This window comes from Haemaphysalis longicornis, unplaced genomic scaffold (assembly GCF_048455015.1).
Source record: "Haemaphysalis longicornis isolate Haplotype H1 unplaced genomic scaffold, Haemaphysalis longicornis Haplotype H1 scaffold_5, whole genome shotgun sequence".
NCBI classification, from domain to species: Eukaryota; Metazoa; Arthropoda; class Arachnida; order Ixodida; family Ixodidae; genus Haemaphysalis; species Haemaphysalis longicornis.
In genome coordinates this window covers 155,661,917-155,689,074 of record NW_027526385.1, presented here as the reverse complement: position 1 = coordinate 155,689,074, position 27,158 = coordinate 155,661,917, and the positions used below count along the sequence as shown (strand labels likewise).

General features: G+C 45.3%; 1 protein-coding gene across 2 annotated transcripts in view; it reads left to right on the top strand.

The window, feature by feature from the left end:
- The first annotated feature begins 24,772 nt into the window (after nucleotides 1–24,772).
- LOC144138775 (cytochrome P450 3A14-like) overlaps nucleotides 24,773–27,158 on the top strand; it is a 77,869-nt gene continuing 75,483 nt past the window's right edge. For both annotated transcript variants that reach the window (XM_077671237.1, XM_077671236.1), the window contains exons 1-2: nucleotides 24,773–24,911; nucleotides 25,279–25,375. In XM_077671237.1, coding sequence (XP_077527363.1) covers nucleotides 24,856–24,911; nucleotides 25,279–25,375 — 153 coding nt within the window. In that variant the 5' untranslated portion in view covers nucleotides 24,773–24,855. The remainder of the gene's footprint in view (nucleotides 24,912–25,278; nucleotides 25,376–27,158) is intronic.

Here is a 27,158-nt window from a genome sequence, read left to right as displayed (position 1 = left end):
GTACCTGAGTGCGGAAAGCCAAACAGAACTAACCGTGCGACAGCAGGCGAAAAAACCTCGCGGACGTAGCTTACTTTGTAATGACAGTACGTAGCCAGAAATAGTGTGCCGTGGAAAGCGCCCTTTGAGAGCCACGTCTAAAATATTTCACTGCGGCCATTAAAATGTGTGCCATTTTTGTTGTACGACTTAACAACACTTTAACAAGCACGAATTGATTGGCTAAGCTTCTCTTTGCATTTGGTTTTTTTTTAGGGCTGGTGTCTCTTGAGATATTCCTTCCCGCGTTTGTTTTAAGTGTGCTTTGGTGGCCTTTAACAAATTCCGTTTACTCTTGACCTCAGTGTGGGGCATCTGTGACAAGCGATAGTATATTGCAAAAAATGTTTACATGTTTTCATATTCTTCTAGGCATTTCTAGTAGCGTTCTACATTAGCACTTAGGATGTTTTTCCCAATGCGTGAAAATCCCTAAATACTGAATTGTGCAGTGATCAGCCATAAAGCTAACTTTTATATTATTTATGTTCCATGAAGGATTAGTACTTTTGTAATAGAATTTTCTTTGACAACGGCACTCTGTTCCAGTTTTGTCCTTGTACTTCAGTTCATACACAATAAGAATTAGACAAGACTAAAGCATGGTGATGATGATGGTAAGTGTTTAATGGCGCAAGGCCAACGAGGGCAAAGAGCGCCAGAGACAAGGTTATTTCATGAAGTGAAGTGGTTAGCACAAAAAGGTAGGTTAAAAAAAGCGTGTCAACCGGACATAGTAAAATCAATTAAAGATAATGGTGATGGCTGGTGTATAGGGCCAGTTTGATTATGCGTGATAGGAAATGAGGTTTAAAAACTTGATTTCTGACAAATACTCAAACACACGTTTCACGGAAACAAATGCATCGTCACCTAGAAAAAACGATGGATGTAGGGGAATATGTTGTCTGTAGAGTTCTCTGAAGTGTTTGTGTCGTGTTGTCTGAAGTGCCTTGCATGTGATTAGTATGTGCACTACGGATAGGGCCTCTCCGCATCTGCCGCACTGGGGTCTAGAAGATCCCGTCAGCAGATACGAGTGCGTTGCATGGGTGTGCCTTATCCGCAGCCTACCCAAGGCGACCTCCGTGTGTCCGTTGTGTGAGTCAGTTGTGTATCGTCCCAAGTGTGGCATTATTACGTGTAGTTTGTTATCTGTCTGTTCATTCCACTGTGCTTGCCATTTTATACGAAGGTATTGCAGAATTTGTGGCTTAAGGTCACTCTGTGGTAGTATGGTTATATCTACTGTGTTCCTGAGTGCAGCAACTGCGGCCTTCTGATCCGCAACCTCATTGCCAGCAATTGCAGCATGGCCTGGAACCCAGCACAACACCAGAACAAGTTTTTGGGCATATATAGACATGATAGTGTTGAAAACCATATGGACAATTCTGTTTTTGCATGGCATGTATGATGCCAATGCGCGCACAACGCTCAAGAAATCTGTATATATGATGGACTTCGAGATTTTAAGTGCAATGCGCTTCTTAAGCGACCCTGAACCTGCGTTCACCGGCGATGTCCGCGCACGTGGAGATGGGCGCGCGCAGCCTGGCCGCTCACATAGCACATACCCACGTGGGGGATTGGCCAGGAATCTCCTCGTCTTCCTTGGCAACGGGGAGAGATGGGCGCGCGCTGCCTGGCCGCTGACATGGCACATACCCACGTGGGGGATTGGCCAAGAATCGGGAGTGAGAAGGGCTAATGGACCTGCTTAAAGGAGTACTGACACGAAATTTCAAAGCTGAGATCCGCTCTAGCAATCAAGTACAACGACAACACAAATAGGTGTCTGTGAATAAATGCATCTTTCTTTCTCTGTAGTTGTGTGTGTGTGTGTGATCTCTCTTTCGCGAACAGTACCGAACCGCGCAAATTCAACTCGTGCATTCGCACTTTCACATTTTTCCCCTCGGGGAAATGCGGGGAATTTTTTTGTGTTCAAGAATGTGTTGTGCAATGAATGAGTAAGATGCCATATGCTTCAGCTGAGTAAATTGTGGTGTATGTGCTCATGGTTGTGCATGCATCAAAGTTTGGTCCATGAGCCGCGCAAAACACTATGGTTGCAGTTTTTGATGCGTCACTATAAAACTCTGCACATTGATACTTGTACTGCAGGGATAAGAAGTGCTGCAAAATTGCAGTTTGTGGTACCTTGGTTTTATCTATATTCATGAAAGACAAGTCACAACACACAGGTTGAAGCTGCAGGGTGGTAAAACGTCAGTAAAAGAAGATATGTAAATGTCTGAAAAGGAGATGTTGAAATCCGAAGCTTCCTGTCTCACTCTAAGTGAGAATGGCAAAGGAACGGACGGGTGATTTACAAACACTGGTGATGTGGATGCATCATTAAAAACAGTTTTAAAAGGATGGTTATTCATCGATGAAATTTTGAAAGCGTAGAGCAAGTCCATGTACGTTCGTTGGTCCTCAAGGCACCATTTGTTACATTCAACGTATAGACTCTTTGCCGGGCTAGTGCGGAACGCACCGGACGCAAGGCGGAGGCCCAAGTGGAGTACTGGGTCAAGCATTTTTAATGCGGTTTTTGATGCCGACCCATACACGACGCTGCCGTAGTCTATCCGGGACCCGACTAAGGCGGTAAAGACCCGGAGAAGTAGTTCTTTGTCTGCACCATAGGATTGGTGGGAGAGGACCTTGAGAATGTTCAGTGTTTTGAGGCATTTATGTTTAAGTGCTTTGACGTGAGGTATGAACGTGAGCTTGTTATCAAATATGACACCTAAAAACTTGTGCTCTTTTTTAACAGGAACAGATGCACGGCCAAGAGCAATCTCAGGGTCCGCACTAAGCCCGCGCTTGCGGGAGAAGAGAACACAAGTACTTTTGCCCGGGTTCAGTTTAAAACCGTTCAGGTCCGCCCATACCGCAAGCTTCTTAACACCCAGCTGTACTTGACGTTCGCAAATTGACAGGTTACAGGATTTAAAAGATATTTGAACATCGTATACATAGATGGAACAGGAAATGGTTGGTGGCAATGAATTTCAGAGGGAGTTCATCTTAACTATAAACAATGTGCAGCTTAAAACTCCACCTTGCGGCACACCATTTTCCTACACATGTATCCCGGACAGGGATGACCCAACCTTAACACGAAATGTCCTCGTGGACATGTAGCTAGAAATGGTATTTAACATGTTACCTGACACACCAAAGGACTTCAGGTCGCTAAGAATGCCATATCGCCAGGCTGTATCGTAAGCCTTTTCAAGATCTAAGAATACCGTAAGGCAGAACTGCTTATGAGCAAATGCATCTTTTATGAAGGATTCCAACGCAACAAGTTGATCGTTGGTGGATCGCCCCACCCTAAAACCTGCCTGGCAGCTCCCGAGAAGACCGTTGTACTCAAGGAAGTACACGAGCCTGCGATTATCATCTTCTCGAGCAGCTTGCACAGGCAGCTTGTCAGGGCGATGGGACGATAACTGGCGGGAGAGGAAGGGTCCTTCCCTTCCTTCAGGAACGCCACTACTATGGCCTCCCTCCAAGAGTGTGGAATCTGCCCCGAAAGCCATATTTTATTGTATAGGTGTAGGAGTGTTTCAAGAGTGTCTGGGTGTAGGTGTTGTATCATGGTGTATGTAATCTTATCTGCCCCTGGAGCTGAAGGTTTACATGTGCTCAGGGCAGCCCTCAGCTCATAGAGTGTAAATTCCGAATTGTAACCAGGTTTTGACCTATTATTATCGTGTAAGGACTTCTTTTCACAAGCGGTTTTATGTCTCAGGAAAGTGTTTGTGTAGTGCGCAGAGCTGGAAACGTGTTGGAAGTGTTGTGCAAGTGTGTTAGCCTGGTCTTCGAGTGTGTCCCCTGTTGTACTAACCAGGGGCAGGCTATGTGTGTGTTGTCCATTAAGTTTACGTATTCTTGCCTATACTTTGCGAGTGTCTGTGTATGAGTTAATGGATGTAAGGAAAGTGCGCCAACTCTCCCTTTTCGCCTCACGACGCACACGCTTTCCAAAGGCCTTTGCCCGTTTAAACGAGATCAGGTTATCCGACGTGGGGTACCGGCGAAGGACACCCCACGCCTTGTTCTGGGCCTCTCGCGCCCGCCTACAGTCCCCGTTCCACCAGGGCCTCCTTGGGTTGCGGGACGCACTGGAGGCCTGGGGCATAGACTTTTCGGCGGCGTCGAGTATGTGTGCCGTGACGAGTTGAGCTGCTTCTTTCACATGTAGGTGTTTTATGGTTCTGTGGTGTAGTTTAGATGTTTCTGTGAATGTACTCCAGTTTGCTTTTGATTCATTAAGCAACGCCTTGCTTGAAGCAATGAAGACTAAATGAAGAATAAATGAATCAATGAAGATTAAGCAATGAAGACTAAAGCAACGCCTTCAAGCATGCAACGTGATAGCATTACCGTACTCGTCGATCAAAAAATTTCGTGTCTCCTGGCAGAGATATATTTCAGCAGCATATTACAGGTGAAATAATTGATTGATTGATTGATTGATTGATTGATTGATTGATTGATTGACTGATTGATTGGCTGATAGGTTATCAAATCGTAGTTAAAAGTTTACAGAAGTGAAATTTTCGTAAGAACGGATACAATGCTTTCCACTTTTCGCTCATCATGAAACCTCCAACATGAGATGATATTTGTTAAGAGCTGAAGACTTTCCAACACTGCACATAAGAATATTGTGGAGGAATTTCCACATTAAAAAAGAAAACAGACGAAGGAATATCATTTTTATTATAGTTATTAGGACAGAGCTAAAAAAATCGCTATACGTAGATGACAAACCATCTGCGCTCATATTTGTACCAGCGACAAGAAAGTAATACAGCACTCTTTCATAATATTAACGCCGGCATGGCTGTATGCACAGAACATAGTTAATTTAGGAAACTGGCAGTGAAATTGATTCTCTAATGTCGCCTCCAAGTGCTGTTATAGTAACACTGTAATGTATTCCAGTGTAGTACAGTTTGTAATTTAAAGGGACACTGAAGTGATTTCTAAACATTGCGGGATTACGAGCGCAAATTGTAGTCCGGAGTCCCTAGGCACTGCTTTTTACCACTCTGAGCGCGTTTACGCGAATTTATTTATTAGAAAAATCAGTTCGAAAATGCTGTCCTCTCTGCACCTTCGCCCATTTTCTGTGGCGTTTTCGTGTGACGTCAGGAGGGGATGAGCTGGCAATTGGCTGCGCCACGGCTGCGCTACTGCACGGCTCGCCGGTTTTCCGACAGAGTCAGTCGGCCCAGCGTTTCGCCCGCCGGCCGCCGACGGGTCGTCGCAATTCGTTCACTCTGTTGAAACGAAGCCAGGACATGTTTGTGAATGGAAGAATGTGCCTTTCTCTACTTTGTTTGTACACTCTATCCAGCTCCAAGTCAAGGTCGCTTCACACAAGCGCTGCACAAGCGCACATTCGACGCTTCGCTGACTGGTATGCCCGTAGGAAAATACAAGGCCACTTGACGGCGGGAGAAGAGTCAGCGAAGTCAATATAGGTACTAAGGTACAGCGTAAACCTAGGGTGCAGGAGGCACTTTTTTGCGCTCGGCGAATATGCACAGCGGTCGGCAGCACGACTACGCCTCTGCGAACGCTTTTCTGTCTAAGAAATGCAATTGCTAGACGTGAGATAATACGGAATCTTGGGGGACCTTTACTGCACGAGTGCAATCCAATAAATAGTCACCTAAGCTGCTTTAAATGCTAAAACTAAAAAAAAACAGTAAAATAGTTATACTTTATAAACCTTATATTTCCAAAGTCAGCAGCGTTCGCCCGAGGCCGAGTGGTCTGGAGCGCTAGGTATGTTATTGCAACTGTTTTGCAAGTCACGTGCTAGCGAGTTCTCGTTGACGTGCTGTAGCCATAAGTACCGACTGCTTGTGGGCAGTGGGCACAGGCCAGAATCCACAGACCCTTGGCCTGGTGCGAATATGCTTTTTACGATACAGGCATGAGTGAGGCTAGCTCCAAATTTGGGGAAAAAGCGCAAGGCATTTGAGCGTCTGGGGGACGCGGAGGGCGTTCATTCACTGCGTAGGCCTCGGCTAGTGATTCTTACGATTCCAAGCCGTCCTGGGAGGCTTATCTTATATTTTACAGCCGACAACATGGCAGAAGCGTGGTACGACGATTACTGAGATATCGAGAATGCCCACCCAAGTGTGTTGTCGGATGTCAACCGTGTTATTTTACAGAACCGAAAGAGAAACTTGTTTGAATGCTAACCAATCACGGTGCGTCTCCTCCCGTCGTCACAGCCTTTAGTTGGTGCGGCCGCCGCAAACCGCGCATGGTAGTTTTTCTTCTTTCGCGCTTTGTAAAATAATTACCGACTTGTCAACCGGATAAACGATGAAAAGTGTGCTAATTTGAGCCATTCTACGCAGAGCAAGCAAAAACGGGAGCTTGACAAATTCACTTCAGTGTCCCTCTAAGGAGCTACGCTGTTCAATTCCCTTTCTGTAACGAGAAGAAATATCTAAATGAGTCTATATAAAAGAATCACTAGTTAAACGTTCCAAATTTTTTGGCGAGTCATTCTTGCTTGCGCTGTGAAATGTTTTTCAATTTCTAAATCCCTTCTCCCCATGAGTGTAGAGTAACATGAATCTTAGTGCAAGTTTGGCTCTGTTTCGAAGAATTAGTCATCTCGCTTTTCTAATGAGTTCAATTCGTGAGTTAGATATCCGTACTTGTGTCATTATCAACATCATTACCAGCCTATCTACGCCCACTGCCGGGCAAAGGCCTCTTACATTAATTTCCAATTATGCCTGTCCTGGGCTAACTGCGACCAGTTTATCCCCGAAAACTTCATGATCTCAGCTTCCCATCTAACTTTCTACCACCCCCTGCCACGCTTGAATTCTCTTCGGATCCACTCTGTTGCCCTTAATAACCAACGGTTATCTCGCCTTCGCTTTACATGCCCTGCCGAGGTCCATTTCTTCTTAATTTCTACTAATATGTCCTTAACACGCGCTTGTTCCCTGACACACTCCGCTCTCTTCTTGTCCCTTAATGATACACCTATCATCTTCCGTTTCATTTCTTGTTGAGTCGACTTCAATTTAAGTTGAACCCTCTTAGGTGACTACCGGTTAATATGCAGCTGTCATACACTTTCTTCTTCAGGGACGATGGTAGGCTGCCAGTCATTACCTGAGAATGGCTTCCGAATGCGCTCCACCCCATTCTTATCCTTCTCATTATGCCTGCCTCATGGTGGGGATTCGATGTCACAACCTGGCCTAAGTTCGTATATTCGCTTACCACTTCCACTGCCTCGCAACCTATCTCAAACCGCTGTGCTGTCCCGAGGTTATTGATCGTTACTTTAATTTTGTGGATATTAATTTTCAGGCCCACAGGTCTAATCTGTTTCTCCAGTGCGGTACGCATGCTTTACAATTGATCCCCCGAGTTACATAGCAAGGCAACGTCATCAGAAAATCTGAGGTTACTGAGGTAGTCTCTTTTGTATGTTCTATTCTCTTACGTACATATGTATGCATACTATACTGCTTTCAAGGAAGAGCTACAACGTACAATACCTTACTGCTCACGTCAATGTAGCGCCAAGTGGTGCCCGAAAGTGCCGAACACGCCGCTCCTACTCTGGAAAGATCTTTGAAGGAGCGCCTTACGATTGCGGAGGTTTAGGTGGGTGCCCAAGCTGGTGCCTGGGATTGTTCTCTCGTAGTCGAAGAAGCTCCCACAGATAATCATGAAAAATGGACGCCTCGGCTAAGGCTCCTTGTTTAGTAGTTAACTGGCGGCAACTAACAAATGAGATCGGGGCAACCGCCCGTTCAACGTTTGTCCACAGCTGTCCGGCACATGCAGATATAATTTTATGGACGTGCAACGAATTAGTTGAATCTCAGGTGTATTTTTGGTTCGAGGTGGAGCGCAGTCTGCAAAACTTCACGCGGACTCCGGCCGCCATCGACGTAGTACGGCACGCAGGGGCGTAGCCAGAGGGAAGGGGGGGCACACCGGGCCCGTGCCCCCCCCCCCCGAAATGTTTCGTGCCAGGCTGGGGTGCGGTTCAAGTAGCCTGAAGAACCGCCTGAGGTCACCTGCAGGCGTGGAAACTCCAGTGTTAAGGACACTTTTGTTCATATAAAGCTCAAAACAAGGGCTACGTCAATGTCTGGTTCTGTACATGTGAACATATTTCGCGCCGGATACCCTGAGCTGCGCCGGGAACCTGCCGCGAGCCGATCGAGGGTCCCGCTGTTTCGCTGGCGGAACAGCCCGGCCGGCAAATGGCGGAACAGCACGAAAAGCTTCATATAGGCATACATGTGGTCTGGACTTTAGTGTCATTCCTTGTCTTTACACTGGTATAAATTGTAATTCCAAGACAGAGCCTGTCACTGTATTTTGTTGAGTCAACTATCAATCCTTGATATGTTTATTTTTCTACTGACATCGCATTTCATTGACTATTGCAGTTCCATAATTCCTTCTATATGAAAAGCATTGCTCTGCCCATCTTTTATTTTCTCCACATCACCAAAACTGTCCAATTCTCTTTATTGCAGAGCTTTGTCTTTTTGGCGCTATTCCATTGTTTCCTTGACCTCCTTCTTGGTTAGAATCAGCATTCTGTATTTGCTTAACCGGAATTTTACTGAAACGCAAACCGCGCAAACCGCGCATGGTACTTTTTCTTCTTTCGCGCTTTGTAAAATAATTACCGACTTGTCAACCGGATAAACGATGAAAAGTGTGCTAATTTGAGCCAGTCTACACAGTGCAAGCAAAAACGGGAGCTTGACAAATTCACTTCAGTGTCCCTTTAAGGACAGCTCGCATCCTTTTCTTTAACTTTTGTTGCTTGTTCTTCCTGCAACTGCACGTGTGGACGTTCTGTTCTTTTTGGCCTTGCTTTCATCTCGCACATGCTGGAGCCTTTTTGCGCCGTTTGGAACGCGTCGTTTTCTTCTTCGGCGGCCGCTTTTCTTCGCTTGCTATCTTAAAAACCAAACCAATGAGCACTCCTAACAGGACGCGGGGACTGGCGGTTAATTACATATATTTTGCCTCAAATGTACCTGCAATCTCCTCTTCACTAAATAATGATGACATCTATGACAAGTGCCAGCGCTTCAGGAGTTTCAAACAGTTCTGCTTTTATAAACCTCCCGTTTAAGTATACCCTCGCTGTTTGGACGGCAGGCTGAATCTAGGGACAAGTGGGTATCGTTTGAAAGCCTCTCTTTGGGTGCGTGACACCTCGGGGCTCTGTTTGGGTCCGCGACGCCACCTGACTGCGGTGGCTTGATAGCGTGACTACGAACTACCTGGGACAACAAAGTGTGCCCCATAAGTGCTCTGCACTTGGTATTTATTAAAAATTTGGACACGACAATGGACGCGAAACTTGAGGAGATAAGGGGCATGTTTACTTCCTTTCCAGAGAATGCAAACAAAGCTTCCCCCCTTCAGCATTATGGTGTCCCCACTAGAGGAGCGCACAGAACGCGGCCACGCAGCAGCAACAGCAGCAGCACGGTCGCGGAGTACGTCCAGTCAAAGCCACAAAGAAGTACTCAAGACAGGCAGCAGAGTCTGTCACATTTGCCTCGGTAGATTCAACGGTAGCAAATCGTAATTCGACCGAATAATCATGACTAGAGATGATCGTAAGAACCTTAACGATTGAACCATCTTGCAGTGGAATTGAGCGGGTATCGGCGCATGCGCAGAAGCCTCCAACTGATCGACTCTAAAACCGCTCATTGCCCCGCAGGGGAGATGAGGCAAATGTGTCGGGATAGACGTCTTGTTTTGTCGCGCAGCTCTCGGAGGACACACGGACCCCGGTCACGAGCCTGCTTACGTGCAACGTCCCGACGCCAGGAAACAAGGGAAACAAATAAAAAATTTTCAATAAAAGAACCCCGCGAAGAATAGCTTCATCAAAATATGTAAACAAAATAAACTCAGCTTGGGTTCATTGTGCTTTTGGGAGTTTTTTCGAAAACTGTAATTACGAACATGTTGTGGTGTAATAGTATACTCGTCAGTTTCGGCACATCCATTCGGAAAATTCACAAATTCGTCTTTCAACGTATCCTTATGCAATGCTCCTTGATGGTCTAATGTTTATACTGGGCCTAGTGGCATCAGCTTTGTTTAACCTTAGCTGCGTAACGTGAACTCGTAAGCATAATAGTAACATGGTTTGAGGATTTTCTTCACCCAATATTTACGTGTCGTCCATTTTGATCCATCAGAACACAAATGAAGGGTGAGAGACTGACGCCTATACTGTGCATTCTTTCAATTGTAGGAACAATTTCTACTGATTATCATTACAGGGGTGAGACAGCTGAACTATATTTGGGAGCAGTTTTTGGAGCAGTGAAATCTCTATTTTGTAGCAGAAGAACGTTCATTTGGATCAGAACAACGACATTTATTCTGTCACCTTAAGAGCATACAAAAAATTACACCTTTACACTCCAGGGGAAAAGTGCACTTTTTAATCGGTTTTGAACGTACATAACACTGAAACAGCCTTTCAATAAAGTTTCTTCTAGTAGAGTATCGCAAGGCACGAAGTGCACTACCATTTTACAAACCATTTTTAAATTCTTGGGCTCTATGCATAGATAACGCGGAGTGCCGTTGAAAATATCGAATTGAAAAACTAAGCAATTTTAAGGCATTTTTATTATCACGTGAGTGCCGAAATTATTATTTTTTGTAATTCCAGATTCGGTGTTATGCACAACTGCAGAGCCACGGCAAAAGTTGCGAACAGCGAGCTGACAGTCGTCTGACCCCACCAGCCCTCCTATTTCAATCCCCAAGGAGCACGTTCGCTACTACCGTAATTTGAGTAACGTTGGTATGTTTAGCCCCCTCCCTCTTGGTATTAAATTTCACTTGAGATAGATGAACCACTATTACTAGCGTGCAATAATAGCCCGTCCCGCTATCGGACATTGCTTGAACATTTGGCGGTGATGTACCCTGCGCCGCATTTTTGCAGTGTCCATCGTCCCCTTCCCGCCGCTCGCAAGCTCGCTGTCAAAAGCGACAATGGAGAGTTTTAGCAGTCCGTCCGTTCCGTCACGTACGTTGTTACCGGGTTGACCGGGACCCGTCTGGGTACTTGGGCATTCGTCGCGGTAGGGGGATTAGTTCCGCGGGCCTGCCTTCGCCATGTCTGCGCCTCCTCACCCTTCCGCGCGCGCAGGCGCATACGGGTCCTGGTCAACTCGGTAACAACGTACGCAACGGAACGAACGGACTGCTAAAACTCTAACGGAACGAACGGACTGCTAAAACTCTAATACTCGGCCTTTTACAACGCCGCAAAGAGTCCCAAATTTCACTTCAAGCACGCACTGAGCCTACCTCACACTCACGGCTGAAACACAGCGAATTCGCGGGCACCGAATTGGTTTTGATAAACTCCCGTCTTTCGAGTCGCGTAACTTCCCGCAACAGGTCAAACGACTAAATGTAAACCTGGCCACCCCCATAACCAAAACCGCGGTAGAAATCGGCGAAGAGCACCCTGCCTGAACCACAAGAAACTGCTTCGCCCAGCGGCCACGTTTTCCAATCTTCACCGCACCAAGATGGCGGTGGAATTTCGTTCCGGAGATACGGCGCTCCCAAAATTGCCGTTTTAAAATGAACTTCCACAAGTAGTTTGCCGCCTCAGTACACACTTTGCAATGGTTTTCGATGGGAAAACTTTCAAAACTCGCACAATATAACATGTGCAACCCGACATTGTGACTTTGGAAAAAACTATCTAGTGGGCAATTTTATGTGGGTTTTTTATTGAATGATCAATCAATTAAACCTTTACAAACAGCATCACCTTCAAGGTGCTGGAAAATTATGCCGTCAGTAAGTATTTTCCCCCCCTGAAACTGAGGGGAGCGTCAAAATCCTTGGCTCTCATACTGTTTCGGAGCAGTTTGGCGCAATTTTTGCAATTTTAAAGCTTTGGGAGCAGCCTGGCGCAGGAAAACGAATTTGTATCAAAACTGCGCAATATGCGCAGCTGTCTCACCCCTGTATCAATAAAACACACGTGTGCATCCGATAGAACGATACCATGGTAACAACACTTTATCAGCACAGTGCCGTATACCCAGTAAAATATTATGTGCACCTCGTGCCGAACAACAACAAAAAATGCAGAACAGTACTTTTGTTGTTCAAGCCTTAGCAAAGGTTACATGCAGATTTCCCTGCTATCTCCACAGTAAACCTCAACCTAATATATTCGTGATTTCACTTACCATGAAATATTTGTTTCGTTTTCTTTCTGCAATAATAAAAACTGGTGGAGTTGAACCTCATCACTCCATTAAGTGCTTCTGACGACTGGCCCCAGCCTTAACCGATGACTCGGCGTGCAAACTGCCGCCTGCTTATTCCTTCTAACTACCGACGGCTCACCCTCCCTCAATATGCCCGAGCAGCGGGTAAAATTCAGGGCGTTAGGCCACACAAAACGCAAACAATTTCTCGGGAACGAAGATAACTTCGTAACTCCTAGTCATTGGCGTATACCCGGCTAATGGCTTTTCTCGCATTCAAAACAAAAAAATATGATACTTCCGTGCACAAAAATGTCACGCTCTAGCCAGCGCAAAAGTGTTAGTATCAAAAAATTAAAAAAGAAAACACAACAGTCAGGTTTTGGTTTCTTCAGTATGGCTGTATATAACAAAAGAAGTCTAGCCGGAGCTACGCAAACACCTCATAAAGTAGTTGTGAGCGTCCCAAAATTGTGCGCCTAGAGTAAACAATACATTTTCATGGTGAATTTTCATCGCAATACATGCATAGTAGAAAGGACGATCAATTAAAAACACGGGCTATCAGTTCTAACCAGATTAGCTTGCGTCCATTACGATGCTCTTAAGAACAGTTGTGAGCACGAAAAGTCTTGAAAGCTTAGTCAACAATTTTACAACTGTATTTCCTTCAAAATGCACCCGCCCCGAATTCGCTTCCTTTTTGTGCATACGTGCTCGCAACATCAACTGCAGACGCAGCCGTCTCCAAGGTTAATAGAGCGATCGTATTGTGCTGGTTCTTGCTTAGTAATTTCAACCAAGTCGTTTTATATATTGCATGCAGACACTACTGCCGCACTGCTATAACAGCACAAAACGTACAGGACATTCAAAGGATAGGTGAATAGTCTCACTGATTCATTGTGAGTTTTAACGCACCGACGGTACACATGCGATAAGGCGCGCCGTAGTTTAGGGCTTTGGATTAAATTTGACCACCTCGGGATCTTTAACGTGCGCCGAAATATGGAACTCACGGGCGTTTAAGCTTTTTTGCCGCCATCAGAAAAAGGGGCCCCAGCGGCCCGGAATCGAATCCGCGTCCTTTGGCTTAGCTGCACAAGGCCTTAGCCGCTGAGCCACCGCAGCAGGTGAATAGGTGCATAAGCCTCGTCGGTGAGGCGACCCACGTCATCACGCCGACTCGAGGACAACGCGCCATTACAATCAATCAATCACTCAATCAATCAATCAGTCAATCAATCAATCAATCAAAATATTCATATCACAATGTATATAAACACCCTAATTAATAATGACTGACTTTGATATACTTTACGCTATTATAATATTTAGGTGTGTAACTCAGCTAAACATGACTTTTTTACAGATTCAATGCATTACACTTATTGACTGCTACCTATCAATCTTTCGGTGATGAATTGTCCCAACCGTTATCCGGCGTTGCACTAAGGTCGACATTACGTCCGCTTCTATTACTGTTTAAAACAATCTTGTGAACAGTGTAAATTTTGGTATACAGCTTTTGGTCGCGGGTAACATCAAGCTTTTTTACAATCTTCAATGCAGTCACAACTGTAAATCTTACGCAAAAACATTACACAATTTGGTATCCTGCAGTGGTGCACAAAACAGGATTTGGGGTTAAACACATCGAATACAACGTTGATTACCCTTTAAAGGAAGCAAGCGCCCTTAATGTTCGTGTACCCGTTGGCTAATGCAGGTATCACCCGTGAAAACGTCACCAGAAGTTTGGTTTCACTGCTTGAGTGTCAAGCGAACTTTCAACCACAGGTTACGTCAATACGCAACACCGATTAATACAACGAGCTGTAATGTTACGTATCATATTGAAAACGTTAAAATCCCTGATACCATCATACGTTTGTTTTGTTTATTGGTGAGATCGCGTTTAGACTGCGCCTTAGTTGCATAAAACCACTCCTTAGTATTACCACCGAATGGAAGCATTTCAAAGATATCGGTTAGAGTTTTCTAGCACAGAAACTCATTGTTCGAATTGCTCGCAAACGTTTTGAGGAATTTCAAAAGTCTCAAGTAAATGTCATTATCTTTCAACCCCCATATAATTATGGCGGCTACACACTAGTGAATGTTGTCTTTGAGACTAGAATTCTAACGTTTATTAGTGTTGCAATTACCTTTACCGAAAAATATTACAACAAAACAACAATACACACCACTTGTTACTGGTGTGAAATTTGTTATCAAGGAATTTTCAGTTAAACAAAAGTAGTCCCCGCGTAGCCAACCACTTCCTTCCCGTTAGGATTGCGAAAATATGAACCTCCAGGTAAACAGAGAAAGAGCTTTGACTCGACCGCGCATTGTCCGATGAATTCCCTTACGATCCCCTATAACTCGACTTAATATTTTGGATGTGTCTCTAGCGCATCGCGCCCTATCTCGTTTCATTGAGCAAAAACCAGCGTCGGTGCTTTCGTCACCCTTTGGGACAGAGAAATGGTTTGTTGCGAAGCGTTGCATACACCGCGGCATACCATAGACCGACAAATCCCACTGCAGGAGGTGTAGAAACGCAAATTCTTATACTGTGTAGTATAGGCTGCAATCTACGCAATCTAGTAAGAGGCTGCAATCTTCGTCAGTTCACCGCAGAACAAGCAAGCGAAAGAGATTAAGGTTTGCTCGTTTATAAGCGTTTTTTCCGCCGTCTCACTAATTGTGGGGTGCGCTGACGTAACGGACCACGTGCCACTACTGCGGCGACTAACCTTTCGTAATGAAGTGCCTCTTGCAATGGAATGCCTCCATCTAAAGAAGCCTCGGTCTAGAAAACGCTTCGAAAAGGATGTTTTCCGAGACATCGAAACAAGAGAAGAGCTATTGAATGATTTTGGATTACACTACCCGATATTTTCTCCTTTTGTTCGTCCCAAATGAATACCTACACATCGTAAGGCGTAATGCCGCATGCTCTGCCAATCAACAGTCCGCGATATGGCACGGCCCCCGATTACAGAAGAAGTTTGGACATAAGAAAAGCGAAGGCTTTTTCTTGGGTCTAGGTTTCTTATTTGTCTTGTAAATTTTTTATCCGACACTCTATAGTCCATATAATCATATCACACAGTTTGTTTAGGACTGTAACGGTTTGACCTCATAACACTTGCTTTTCATAATCGGTTCTGATTCTCGGAGTATGCCGATTTCAATGCCCTAAGGAATGGAAAGTTTGGTAATGTTCGTTGCCTACGATCTGCGAATTGTGTCTTATTTTGCTGAATATTTTGAGGCGGCTTAAATACTAAATCTGGTCCGTTTTAAACATGATGCATTGACTGAATAGTGGAACCGTTCTCATGCCGCTGATGCAGCCTTTGTAATTCAGATAAATCCTCAGCATTATTCTTTTTCAAGATAATCAATTTTGTGTACTTTTGACCAGTTGTACTTCCCATACCAGTGCGCCATGGCATAACTTAAGAAAAAATGCGTCACACAGCTGTCTTTGTAACTAATCCAGGAAACGAAGTTACGAATGCACAAAATTTGGGAATACGAAAAAATCAATAAAAGCAAAACTTGAAACGCCGTACACTCCATCAAAAATGCCTAACGGGTGGAACTAAGACAAATAATCGTTATAATCGCATAAAAGGAGATAAATGCTTGAACATGATTTTGAAAAATAATGACAATAAAGACAAAACTTCAATTTTACAAAAACCAGCTCTCGAAATCAAAATTGTGCCTGTAATACATTTCTTCCAGAAAAACTCAGCTTAAATAATGACAGCTCCGTAATCAACGTCGCAAGTAGGAATAAGAACACTACCGAAAATGAGCAAACGGTGTAATGTCCTCCATTCTCACAAGAAATGCGTAACTGGCGGAAGTAACACGTTTAATTCTTATAATAGGGTAAGTGGAGATAATTTTCAGAAACAATATATTTTGAGAAACAAAAAACAAATAAAATATCAAATTTAGTAATTTTACAACAACTACTTGTCAAATAAAAATATGTATCCTACCAAAACGAGGAACAAAAATGCGGACCAAAGACCCTTACCAAAAATTGGCTCCAATCCACGCTGTGAAGGTGGCTGGACTGCGAAGCTGTAATTAAAATCCACAACCATTACCCATGCGACGTCACTTGAATTCACGCACGTTGCTCCACAAAGAGCGAACCAAGAGATTCTTCCAGCCGTTACCTGTGATTTGCGGGTGCGATTCCCGAGCGCAGCAGCGTCGGCTGAAAAAAAAAGCGCAGACGAGCGTCCTTAGAAGGGTGAGGAGGAAGGCGCCACGCGCGGCTATTGCGTGATCTCTCTCACTTCCTCCCCCTCACTCCTGTTCTTTGTGCCGCCCCCCAAAAGCGTCCTCTCCCTCCACAGACTAGGAATGCAAACCACCGTCTTTCTCTCTGGTGTGGGCGCAGCTTAGCAGGCAACATGACGGCTCTCGCTCCGCGTCTTTATTCGGGCCCACGTGTGATCCCCGGGGGTGCCAGTAGATTGTTTGTGTAGCCTGGGCGTAGCCAGTAGCCAGTAGTAGCCTGGAATGTGAATGTTTGTTTGTGTATCCAGTAGTAGCGTGGGAGTTCTTTGCTGACGCAGACAGGATAATGTCGTTCACTTATTACAATTACACTGCTTCGCAGTAAAAACGGTAACTGAGCAAACCGTCAAAATAACGTGATCAATACGAAAAAAAAATACTTAAAATCAGCAAACTGTGCAGCGCACTGCATTATCAAAAATAAACAACTTGCGGAAGAACGCAGTTAATCGTAAAAATTGCATGAAGATACGCAGTCGAACAGACTTTTAGAACACCAAGAAAGGGCCCCGGTCTGCTCAGTTTAACCAAAGGGAAAAAAACAAAGACAACACAGCGCAAATACACTAGACATATTAGTGGTAAGAACACAACAAAGCGTCGCCATGACAGCAAGAACACTCATTAACCAGCAGAAACTGAGATGACACAGTCGGTTGATTCGCCGGCCTGCGTCACTAACACTGCCGCTGGCTTGTGAAGAAACGCTGTCAGCGGTTTCAATATAACACCTTAGAAGCAGCTAAGTGAAGTCCGCCGGTTGAACTTCAGCCACAGGGACTAAAGATTGCATCGGCCTCCAGCATGAGGGTGCTGCAGGATCCAAGCTAACCGGCCCAACATGGAGGACAACAAGTCGCTGGAGAGTAGCGTACACCAGGAGACCCGACTCATTTCCCGCATAGCGGAGGTGAATCTCCTAGGCTTGTACACGCCTTCATCGTGAGTGGCGTGGTACATGTAGTGCTCGTCCTCAATGTGCTCACAAGCTAGGAAGAGAAATTAGGCAGGCTGAAGAAGAGGGCTGCCAAAGAGGCATTCAGCATACCAGTCACGAATTCGACAAAATTATGTGCGGCCATGGAGCTGCACAACTCGGTCGACGAAATGAGGAAAGCGGCGCCCATTGAGCAGGCGGTGACATTCCCGAGGGGCCGTACGGGCGTAAACATCTTAGCGTCTCTCCGCAGTTTGGAGAAATACGGTCTCCATTTGCGAGAGGTCCTTAAGATTCTTCTTCTCGTGGCCACCATGCGCCTAGATAGCGTTCTCGCGAAAAGAGCGAGCAGAGCGGTAGCTTTAAAAAGATAACTCGAGCCCAACGGGAACATGACAAATGGAAACAAGTATATTACGTGGACGCTGCGGATTATCGGGTCACGCTTAGATCGCAGAGCGGTTATGGCGCAATGGGTGCGGTGGTAGTGGATCAGCAGGGGAACCTATTAGCTTTCGACTCGGTCATAGGTGCAGGAATAGGGTGCATTGTGTCGAAAGTAGCGAGTTGGAATCCCCGAGGCACCTGTTTTTAGGTTGATTTTTTTGTACTTAAGTAACGTTTTCTGTACTCAAATCACCATTTTGTGCTGCAACCTTCATTGCTCAACATGCGAGCTGGCAGACTACGTGCAGAGTGACACTAACGCGCTGGAAATTTAGCGGTGGCGTGGTGTGGACATGTGCACCGATGCTTTCGGGCACACTGCAGCATCAGCCGACTGGTGGCCTTGTCGAGCACGCCTATTGCAACACAGTCACGAGCCAGGCAAGCAGCAAAAATGGTGGATCAATCGTTTCGCAGTTGAGCGTCTTAGATGGCGCGCACAGCGTTCAGGCACTGCTCATGCCGCGGCGAGTATATGTTAGGACTGATGTGGTGCTAGCAGGTATGTCTTACGCATTCTGCAGCCGATAACATGGCACAAAAAAGGTATGCCGATTCCTGTGATAAACTTCAAGCAAAGAATAGGTGTACAAGTGCCTATGGTGAGATGACCAAAGTTATCAAGCCGACTCGAAGACAACGCCGTTAGAATCAATCAATGAGTTAACTACTCAATGAATCAATCAATAAACATATTGAGATCACAAGTTTTGTAAAATTGCTCTACTCGATAGCGTTCTGTCATTATTCTACCTCTACACTATACGCAATGCCTAATGACCGCAATGGTACCGGAATCTTGGAAGAACGCGAACATCATCCTAATCCATAAGAAAGGCGACATGAAGGACGTGAAAAATTACAGGCCGATCAGCTTACTGTCAGTCGTCTACAAGGTATTTACCAAGGTAATCGCTAACCGAATCTCTGCAACCTTAGATTTCAGTCAACCTAAAGAACAAGCAGGGTTCCGTAAAGGTTATTCAACAATGGACCATATTCACACGATCAATCAGGTGATAGAGAAGTGCGCTGAGTATACTCAACCCCTATATATAGCCTTCATAGATTACGAGAAAGCATTTGACTCGGTCGAAACCCTTGCAGTCATTCAGGCATTACGGAACCAGGGGGTAGATGAGCATTATGTAAGAATACTAGAGGATATCTATAATGGGTCTACAGCTACCATCATCCTCCATAGGGAGAGCAGTAAAATACCTATAAGGAAGGGTGTCAGACAAGGAGACACAATCTCTCCAATGTTATTCACAGCATGCTTACAAAAAGTATTCAGAACGTTGGATTGGGAACAGGTGGGAGTAAGGGTTAATGGAGAATACCTCAGTAACCTCAGATTCGCTGATGACGTTGCCTTGCTAAGTAACTCGGGGGACGAATTGCAAAGCATGCTTTCCGCACTGGGCGAACAGAGTAGAACCGTCGGCCTGAAAATTAACATGCAGAAAACTAAAGTAATGATCAATAACCTCGGGACAGCACAGCAGTTTGAGATAGATGGTGAGGCAGTGGAAGTGGTAAGCGAATATATATACTTAGGCCAAGTTGCGACCCCAGATCCCAACCATGAGGCAGAGATAATTAGAAGGATCAGAATGGGGTGGGGTGCATATGGCAGATATTCTCAGATAATGAGTAGCAGCCTACAATTGTCGTTGAAGAAGAAAGTGTATGACTGCTGCATCTTACCGGTACTCACCTACGGGGCAGAAACTTGGAGGCTCACTAAGAGGGTTCAACTTAAATTGAGAACGACTCAGCGGGCAATGGAGCGGAAAATGATAGGTGTAACATTAAGGGACAAGAAGAGAGCAGAGTGGGTCAGGGAGCAAACTGGTGTTAAAGACATATTAGTAGAAATTAAGAAGAAGAAATGGACGTGGGCAGGGCATGTAATGCGAAGGCAAGATAACCACTGGTCATTAAGGGTAACCGAGTGGATCCCTAGAGAAGGCAAGCGCTGTAGGGGGCGGCAGAAAATTAGATGGGCAGATGAGATCAAGAAGTTTGCGGGGATAAATTGGTCACAGTTGGCACAGGACCGAGGTAATTGGAGAATAATGGGAGAGGCCTTTGCCCTGCAGTGGGCGTAGACAGGCTGGTAATGATGATGATGATGATTATGACACTATGGTAACATTTAAGTGTGTAACTCGGCTAAATATGAATTGCAGAGATTCTACAAATTAGGCCTCATTGACACAGCCTTCACCTTCTCCGTTACGGCACCTTCACGTCAAAAAGCCGCGACGAAGATGTAACGGAGTAGCGTTCGTACTGAAGCTCTTCGTCAGAGCACAAGGTCCTTTGCTTAGTGGTCAGTTTAGTCGAGAATTGAGTATGAACAATTAGAAAAGCACAGAAAAGGCCTTGATATATACGATACAAGGAAACTATAATTACAGCAATGCAAAAATAAAAATTGGCTTAGATTTTTACGTGGGCTCACTTTTATTTATTTAGCCGTCTAAATTTTTATTTTTCTAATTGGCTGGCACACCGCGGAGCGTGGTCACGTCGTGCTGACGGAACGGAAACGTACAGCCCGGCTTCCCGTCGCCGTCTTCGGCGAAAAATCACCCGAGAAACAATCGCCCATGACGGAAGACGGTGACGTGGCGGTTATGCGAGGGGGTGAAATACGGCTGTGTGAATGTGCTTTACAATTACTAACTACTACCGAGGAATTTTTCGGTAAAGTATTGTCTCAACCCTTCAATCCGCCCTTAGGAGTTACACAATGGCACCATATTGCGTCCACTTGCGTCCCTTTCATACTCCATTGGCAGTGTTGCCTGTGCTCCACGACTAAGCAGCACCAGCAACGGGACGAAAAATGATCTACGATGATGTTCTGTGTTCTATGCTCACTACTTTACACAGTCGGTGGAGCTCTTCAGCCACCAAGAATAGGGTGCCTTGATTCGCGCAGATCCACCGTACTGCGGCGTTGGCATCGAGAAGTTCTAACCAAGAACGTCACTATCGTCTGCATTGAAAATAATATTGCAAGTTATGAGTAAATTATGGACATATTTGTCCCCCTCCATTTTAAGAACAATTATCCATGTCGCGACGGAAGTATTTATAGAGCTCCCGTCTGGATTTGTAAAGGAACCTCTCTCTTGCACAAACACTATGCAGCTAAGGAGAATACAGATTAAGAAGGGGGGATAACAGCACGCGGGATCAGCAACCTGGAAGTGCTAATTCAGGGAGCATAAAATACTCGTTCTATTGCATGCCGGTTTTGTTGTCTGGATGCTTCACTCAGCATTGACAATCGAATTTATTGCCTCGTACGCCGCATTGGGTGCATAAGTTTTATTCAGACGTAGTACACAGGAGACTCTCATGTATGACTTTATTTGAACAACGAACTCCTTACATTCCAACAAATTCCTGACATTCCTGGAAAGTGTAAATGTAACCAAATGGGGCCACCAAAAACTGCTCGGTCATTGAGCCATTGGTCGTTGAGCCATTGGGAAACCACGACGATGCGGTTTCGAGCACCGCACCCGGTTGCCGGTGTTATGATGTAGACAAAAAATGGAAACTTAATCTGTCGATTTCGACGCAGTTTAAAGATCCGCAGGTGGTCTAAATTGCCTTGTCGGCGAGCAATATACGGTGTCCTTCATGGGACAGGAGTAGGTTTAACACATCAAGCAAACCAATATTTGTGCGAACTGTGTTTACGGGAAAACACAAAAATAAAGGCCGAACCACACGGTTTTCAATTATTCCACTCCGAGTTCACCCACGAACAACTTCTGCTCTTTTTTGCTGCATTGAAGCTATTGGGTTCTAGCATTGTTGCTGTAGGGTTGGATATGTCATTTCTTTCCTTCAGAAGACTGGGAAAAAATTAGTTCTGCAGAAAGGGACACCGACTTTGAAGACGTTATCCCTACCTCGTGAAATGTGATGTGGACGGATTATGAATTGAATATATACGGGCGTGGTGATACAGCTTGTGAAAAACACATAAGCGTGAAACTTTACAGCGGGATGCAAGAGATGGTAGGCTACAGCCTGCTTTCATGGATGATATGCTTTCGGTTCGATTCTATTTAGATGTAAAAGAACGACGCGAGTTGTCTGTACTGTTTCTAACGACTGTATTAAATTTACGTGAACGTTCAGAATGTATTATGTGAATGTCTTTCACTCTTTGAAGTAACCTACGAGACGCCAGAGCGCAAGTCGATTACATTTCTAGACCTAAGGATTCGTTTTTCTGATGCCCACGGAACATGAAAGCAACGCTCCCCTATTAATCCGCGCACTAAAAAGGCATTATTAAGTCTTCTCTCAACAATGCTTTGGTACACTCCTGTCCACATCATTCCGGCCTTTAATTCTGCAATCAGTGCGCTCAGCTTCTCACGGCATGTTAACCTTCGCATCTCTTATCAGCAGTTGCAGAAAGATGCTGAACGCGCGCCGAGATAAGAACCCACATGATACTCCAACGACCAGACAAGATAGCGAGAAAAGGAGAAGCCTGGCTGTCACACCCTATATTTACGCAGTTGCTCACTACTTTAAAAAAGTCTGCGAAGCGTGCATGCGAACTTGTGGTGTTCTCGGCCTTGAAAACTGATTCGTTTATGCACAGAAGCGAACTCATTGAGTAGAAATCGTAAGATTGCTGCACAAAGTACGGAAAACAATTTCTAACCTGCAAGCTGGAAGTTGTGTACTAATTACCCTTATACTGCAGAAACAATACGTTGGTCAATCAGAAAGATGCACAAACAACAGGCTGCCAGAACACCATAACAATGCCGAGAAGCTCGTGGCGACAGGATACCTCGCCTATCATTGTGAGAAGTGCGGTTGCAAACCACTGTATGATACCTGCTGCCTGGCAGGTAACGTTCGTGACAAGACTACAACTAGCAGAAAATTATCGAGGCCTTTGACATTCATCGGCTTCAGGACACACATATTCGCACGCCTTCCGGTGCGCTATCAGATAAGGAATTAGAATATCTGGCTGGCCTTCAATGAGACAAGATTGCGAACTTCAATGTCATTTTTGTGTGTTAGTTTGAAGGTATATATGCTCACCTTTTACAATTGAACCTTGAGTTGATAGTCAGCGCTTTGCCTGTGCCCCTTCTTTACACCCTGTTGCTGAGCGCTGTGCATGAAGAAAGTGAATGATTGATTACGGGGGTTTAACGGAACGACGCTCGACGCTAGACAGCCGAGAGGCGCACCTTAGTGGAGGGCTACAGATTTATTTGGGCCATCTGGGGAGCTTCAACGTGCGCCGAAATCTCGAACACCTGGGCGTTTTCGCTTTTCGCCTGCATAAGAAAATCAGCCCCCGCTGCCTGGAATCCAACCCATCTGAAGAAAGTGTTTGACCAGTGGGCTAGGAATGATGAAAATATCAGCGTATTTCAAACTACAGACCACCGAGGACTACGAAAATCTAAGAAAAGACAATCCAGTACTCTGGATATTACATCGACCTCTAAATGGCACTCTAGGGGAGGTTCTAGATTGCGTAGAACACCTAATATTCTACGCCAATGTCAACTACTTGAAAATGACATGCGGCTGTGATTTTAGTATACACGTCCTACAGAGACAGAGAGATGCGTTTCATTTTCGAGCAGGGGCTGATGGTATGTGCCTCGCCCACTGGAAGGCACTTCTAGACCGCAAATCCATAATATCGACTGGCTGGCCTCGGTGCGGTCACCAGGTGGGGCTGGGTGTCTGTGTGTGGACTAGCCAGGGAAGAGCTCCATTGCTCTAATGTGGGGTTGGGAAGTAGGGGGAAATCTGGAATCTGTTGGCACACCTATACGATATGGTATAGTGTACAATGCTGGATGCTCAAAACTCCTTTGGGAGTGTTTGTCCATACTCTGCGACAAAACAGCGCCATCAACGAGACCAAAAATGAACTACGATAGCGTTCCGTGTAATGTGCTCCTACTTTACACGGGCGGTACGGCTCTTTTGCCACCAAGGATAGGGTGTCTCGATTCCCGCACGTCCGCCGTACGGCGGCGTTGGCATCGAGGAGCACTAACCATGAACGTCACTATCGTCTCCAGTGAAAATATTATTCCAAGTTATGAGTAAATTACGGAGATAATTGTCCCTTTCTCTTCAAAACAGAATTTTCCACACCTCGACGGAAGTACATATAGAGCTCCCATCTGGATTTTTAAAGCAGCTTCTCTCTGACACAAACACTATACACCTAAAGAGAAGACAAATTATGAAGGGGGGATAACAGCATGCGGGATCATCAGCCTGGAAAATTCAGCGAACGTAAGAATACTCTTTCTGTAGCATGCCGGTATTGTTGTCTCGATGCTTCCCTCAACATTGACTATCGAATAGGTCCGAAGTTTCATTGCCTCATACGCAGCAATGGGTATATCCATTCTCTTCCGACCTATTCCACAGGAAGCACTCATGTAAGGCTTTATTTGAACAGCGAATTTCTAACATTCCAGCTTTCAAAAAAAAAGACCACCGTTTTGTTGAAACAACCTTTCTGTCGTTAGGCGCTCGGTGCCTATCTGGAGGGCTGCACTGCCCTTATCTAATCAGCTTTTTCATAGCGGACAAGCGTGAGGCACTTGAAGATATGTTGATAATGTGTTGTTACGACGGGGCTATTCCCCGTTGTAATCGTAGGGAGTGCAAAGAAGACCAGTTGCCCTAAATGTGAGCACGTGAGGAGCTTCCGCATAAGGAGCAAGTCGTTTCGCTGTATAAACCATGTTTCAAAGCATTGTGATTAGCGCGGTTATTTCCCTCGTCGTGTGGTTTTACATGTGAGTATTTTATGCTTCCCAACAGCTTCCACAGACGGTAATAGATTGCAGCATGTTTGATGAGGGTTTACTCCCCTCGTTTGTCCGTAAACGGCGTTTGTTTCTACGGGTGGTAACGTCCAACTCGATAACCCACAAAAAAGAATTGGGAACAAAATGTGTTGTTCACGCTGCGATTATGCTAGGTCGTTGCGTGCATTTGAGCCTACGGGTTTTGTTTACGAAGGATGCTAAGTGCTCAGTGCATTTCCCTATCTTACAACATGAGTGTTAAGATTCGACAGTGAGGCTCTGCATGCCTCACGTTAAGAAATTAAACGCGAGGAAGTGGGGATTCGACAAAACTGAGATATTACTCTTGTTATAGGCAGCGAAAGCGAAGACTCAATTTCTTCAAGGACCGTGGAATTCCCGGGCCTCCTCCTAGCTTCCTATCTGGGAACCTGTCGGAACTCATTGAAAAGGTATTTGGAAACGTTTTTTCCTCATGCGAGTACGATTTTTACGATGTGTCTGAACTCTTCAATAAAAGCTCACCTTTATTTCCTGAAACATTCGGCATTTACCTACCAAAATCCTTCCACGTCGTATAAACGCTTCGGGATATGGAAGCCCCTTCTTTGGCGGCAGAGAATGACCGCATGCATACGAATCATCAGTGTATGGATTTCTAAACCTGGACATTCTACCAGGATTTTCCTTTGGTCTTGAAGCGCCTACTCTTCTTAGACCACGGTGTAAAACTGCAAAACTGAGCTTTGTTCATTGGATCACAGCCGTTCTTGTTCTGCGGCATTTTTAGGAACCCTCATATGCGTAGTGCAATACATCAATCCGGCGCACGCCATGGCTTGTAGGAAAACCATTAATACACTTGTTTGATGTTTGTAATTCTATATCTAATCAAGTGCATTTCACTTATTACTTGGGACTTATACCTCGACTGTTTTCAAGGAAACGAAACAGAACATGGGCTCTGTTTTAGGTTCAAACGTTATATTTCAGTTAAGCTGACAGATGGTAAGAAATAACTTGAAATTATGAAGCTACCTTTACATCTTTGTGCCCCTGCAGTTGAAGAAACAAATGAGCACCGTGTTCTCCTTAATTACTTTTTATGCGAACCTATTTTCACACACACGTTTTACTATATACAGAGACTCTGACTAAAGTGCGTCCATTAAGGACCGCGTACTCTCAGAATGCCCAGTCAAATGAGTGCTATGTTTGGTGCAGAACTATGTAATTCTGGACACATACGTGTGGACTCCATACAGCCATGTCGTGTTTGCTGAAACACTAGGTGCTGCATGTTACTCATTCACAAGACACAATTAAAAATACCGTTCTCTGGCAGCAGAACGATTCTTTTGTTATTGTCAAAAACGAGAGCGCAGGCTCATGACTTCTGGTACTTCTACGAAGACGAGCTCTAGGCCCAGTTTCTCGACCAATTTCACACATCGCAAACCTGATATCAAGTCTGTGGACATAACATCATACGCAAAGGCGCCGCACCGACGCTCGCACTTGCTGCACCACAACTGTCACATGCGAGGTTCGCACTCATGCTTTCACTTTGCCGGGTAAAAGAGCCAACTTTACAGTAGCACTGGAACCGCCGCGGTGGCTCAGTGGCAAAAACGTTGCGCTGTTGAGCACGAGGTCGCGGGCTCGATTCCCGACCGCGGCGGCCGCTTTTGTGATGGAGACGAAAAGCAAAAACGCCCGTCTGTACGAGATTTCGACGCACGTTAAACATACACACGTGGTCAAAATTAATCCGCAGCCCTCCACTACGGCGCGCCTCATCGCCTGCGCTGCGTCGGCGCGTTAAACGCTACAATCAATCAACGGTTGCACTGGTTTCTGCAGTGATGGGATGGGAACACCGCAGGCGTGGCCTGGTCTGGCGAGACATGCTGGCGGTGGTGTACCCTGAACAGGCCATTTAAGATTGCACATCGCCAATAAACAGTGGATGACTCCCAGTGACAAGTTAATGTTACATGCACTGGGCGAAATTTGCGTGCGAACCTGACGTATTTGGTTAAAAAAAGTTGCCAGCATTCCCCCGATCATCTGTGTGCAAACTGTACTCAACAGTGTCTCAGTTCCTGTGACCCTCGCCTAGGAGTTGAGCAATTTTACGATGTCGTCCTTTGGCACACCGAAGGGAGTTTTGCGCCCAGAGCACCCGGTTATGTCCGGAGGCCTGATCGACTAATTAAAATATATGTGCGGCAC